Raw genomic sequence first — 3,450 nt, forward strand, 5'->3', positions numbered from 1 at the left:
GCATTATAAATTACTTTTAGTGTGTAGTTAAATGTTTTTATCAGTTATTCAATGCTTTAATTTTCTAAAATATATTCAGTCTTTCCCACAAAGATCTGTGATTATGAAAATACTAATGTTTATATTTTATTTAAGTGATTTCTTAAAAAAAAAGGAAAAAAGACAAACAGATATGTGATTATAGTGTGAGAAATTTTCGACCTGTAATTTTCATCATGTTTTTCTTTCCCTTCAAGTACTAATTTAAAAAATCTGGCTGCAGGTATTTTGCACAACTGAAGGCTGGGTAATTTGGTCTAAAAGATCAGTTAATTTTTGGTAAGTTTTATTCTGTATGCCATTCATTTCATCACTAATGACTATTAACAGCACATTAAGAGGTTGGAACTTGAGGTTTGAAATTGTAAAAGCCAATTGAAGATGTCAAAGTAATCAAATTTCAAAATTAAAATATTTAAATTTCTAAACCCAAGACTAAAAGGCATAAAACCACGAAAATAAAACATTGGAAAACGACGGTAGAAATAAACAAAGGAATACAAAAGCACTTTATTGGCTCCCAAAATCACATTTACTTGGATGCCCCAAAAAGCAAATTAATTTTGAAACAAGGCAATGATAAATTCTTTATAAACACTTAAAAATTCATGTAAATGCTAACAATTAAATGCAAATTAAATGGGGTAAAAATTGAGACTCACACATTACAATCCTGGCAAATTACAAATTCATTGTACCTTTTGGCAGTTTTCCATTACCTGCATGGGAGACCTTTACCTTCTATTGAACAAGGCGGAAGCAAGGTGAAATTTTGGTCCACTAGCATTGCTGATAAATTACTAGGAGGGTGCACAAAAGCAATGAAAATTATCATGCAGTTTCTAAATGTCCCTTTTGCACTTCTTGCCATCGCCTTGCTATTGGTGAGCACCTTGATCTTATCACTAAAGCAAATAATAATGACTCAAAGAATAGCATATGATATCCGGTTACAAAATCAGTTGGTTTACCTATACACTTAGATTATCAAAGTACAGTACAAAACATTTTGGCTTGCAGAACTATTAGAAGTTCTAGGGAGAGCAGGGAGGATATCACTGGGATGCACAGTGAACATAGATGTGTTCCTGGCAAACCTTGTTAGGCCTTCTTCTCTTCCTCAATCACTGCAAAAGATATGCAAGAATTAAAACCAAGTTAAATACCCCTAATATATCTTAATACTTTGTCCCTATCCACACAAGTGACTTTGATATCATGCACAAGTTGATTTTGAAGAGTTATCAGAATGGGCAGTTCCTGGGTACACTTATCTGTACACAAAGGAGACCACGCTTGGGGATTTTTATGACATGCCCATGGGTTCTCCACTTATGTCATTCCTACTCGTGCTCACCTTGGATTAAATTTTGTTAAATGTTTGCCAAAAGGGGAACTGCTCTTGTGGGATGAGGCCTAAGATGTGATAGCAGTGACAATTACACTGCTTCTCTTACTTATTACTTATTAAAATACTTATTGTTAAGAGTTAGAACAACTGCAACAGTAATACTCACTTTCCTTAGTTGGAAGGGTATTCTTCTCTGTCGTCTGAGCTTTCTTCAAAGCAGCATGGTCAAAGCCCTCAATACCCTGGCGGAGTGCCTGCTGACCCTTCTCAGTCTCAATATCTGAAAAACTCATTTCAATCAGTCCTTGCACAATTAAGAGATATACTTTTTCATTATTACAGCTTTACTAAGGCATTTCAGGCAAACATCTGTGTTTGTGAAATAAGAACACCATACTTTATAAAATTACAGACAGCACCACATCTTGACATCTGTTCTTATTTTAACAATACATGATAACACCATCCAAGAATATGCTTGTCAGGACAAACTTTGATAAAAGCACGATCAAATCATCCAAAAAGAAGCAAGGTTATTCAGTGACAAGTATATGTTACATAATATACATTGCACATTATAACTGTAGTTGCATGATTATGTGCCATGCAATTTGTTACCTAACTTTGGATAAATGATTTATTTGCATATGGAACAAACTATGATCACACGCACACAGACATACAATGAATATCTGGAATGATTTCTTAATCTTAAACTTCGTAATTTATATTAGTCAAATGAAAAAATTCAGAAAAATTCCTAAACCCAAAATTACCCCAAATAAAGTCAGTATACACAAGACAGCAAGTAAATAATGGTAAATATTAATCTGTTAGGAGAGAAGAAACAAAAACACAGAAGAGAGAGAACAGGAGTTAACATGTTAATCCTCTTCATTAAAGACCATGCACCTCAACCTGCTTGGGAGGGCAAAACATTTCTTTCAACTGTCTCAGTTGGCTTCATTTCACTTTTGTCGAAGGACACCAATCGCTGAAATATGCCCTGGTGGGTACGCTCCAGTTTAATATCTGTTGGGTAATGTTCTATACACTATACTTGCATTAAACAATTCTACTATTCACTAATACTACTCTCAACTTTATATAAATCTAGACCAAAGATGAACTATTCTGGCACACTTCTCTTATATTTTAATTCAACAACTTCATATGCTATGTCAATCTTCTGTCAAAAAGACACTGTTTAGTAATCACTTGGCAATCTCTACTTAGTGAGTTATACATAAATACAAATTCCACAGTTATAATAAAAGCTTTAAAATGAAAGTAAAACCTACATTTTTTAAAGGGACCATCTAACTAGGTAACCACAAGCAAAGCTTCCTACTAAATCTCTGTACTGCTGAGACCACTATAATTATGGATAAAAAAAGACAGTTCCTTAGGCTGCATACAAAACTAAGCATTTACCAAGACTGATGTTAAATTGATAAAAACTTGTTTCATTCCCTACTCAGCTGAAAGCAATTCACACAAAAACCTATTGAATATTAACTGCATCAGAACCACTCTCCAAATCAAACACTGAAGGGTACACCATCACCTTCTGGCGTGGGGAGAGATACCCTTTCGGTTGTGGAAGTCTGTCGCATAGTTGATTTATCAAAAGTTGCAACACCTTGGAAAATATTTTGATGTGTTTTCTCCTGTTCGATATCTAAGAGGAAAGTTCAGAAAAAAATGCAATGTAAGGAAGAATACCAAAGGAAATTGAAAATACAGTACATCACCAATTCTAGGAGAAACAAACAAGTAGAAAAACTTTTATTCCCCCACATTAGGTATTAAGAAAACTGAAATTTACCTATCACAGATGTTTTTCAACACACAACACTCATAAATGACAAAAAACAATGAGAAACCCAAAAGGTTTAACTCTTTTCTTCTCCTCAGATATTATAAATTGTTTTTTTATGATGATCTTTTGACCATGTTAATGGCATGCAAATAATGCCCATACATCTAAATTTAAGTATTTTTAGAAGAATGTGCAGTGACTTCCAAAAAGAAAAATTTGCTAGAAAATGGAATAGGAT

The 3,450-nt window shown here is 33.6% G+C and overlaps 1 protein-coding gene across 1 annotated transcript in view; it reads right to left on the reverse strand.

The window, feature by feature from the left end:
• Nucleotides 1-537: 537 nt before the first annotated feature.
• The window catches only part of LOC119589065, a gene marked incomplete at its 5' end in the record, with an annotated part of 10,357 nt that continues 7,444 nt past the window's right edge, over nt 538-3,450 (reverse strand). The window contains 4 exon segments of the mRNA XM_037937642.1: nt 538-1,166; nt 1,557-1,670; nt 2,309-2,422; nt 2,958-3,071. Of these exon segments, the coding sequence (XP_037793570.1) occupies nt 1,141-1,166; nt 1,557-1,670; nt 2,309-2,422; nt 2,958-3,071 (368 nt within the window).

The sequence above is a fragment of the Penaeus monodon genome, chromosome 25 (assembly GCF_015228065.2).
Source record: "Penaeus monodon isolate SGIC_2016 chromosome 25, NSTDA_Pmon_1, whole genome shotgun sequence".
Classification (NCBI taxonomy): Eukaryota; Metazoa; Arthropoda; class Malacostraca; order Decapoda; family Penaeidae; genus Penaeus; species Penaeus monodon.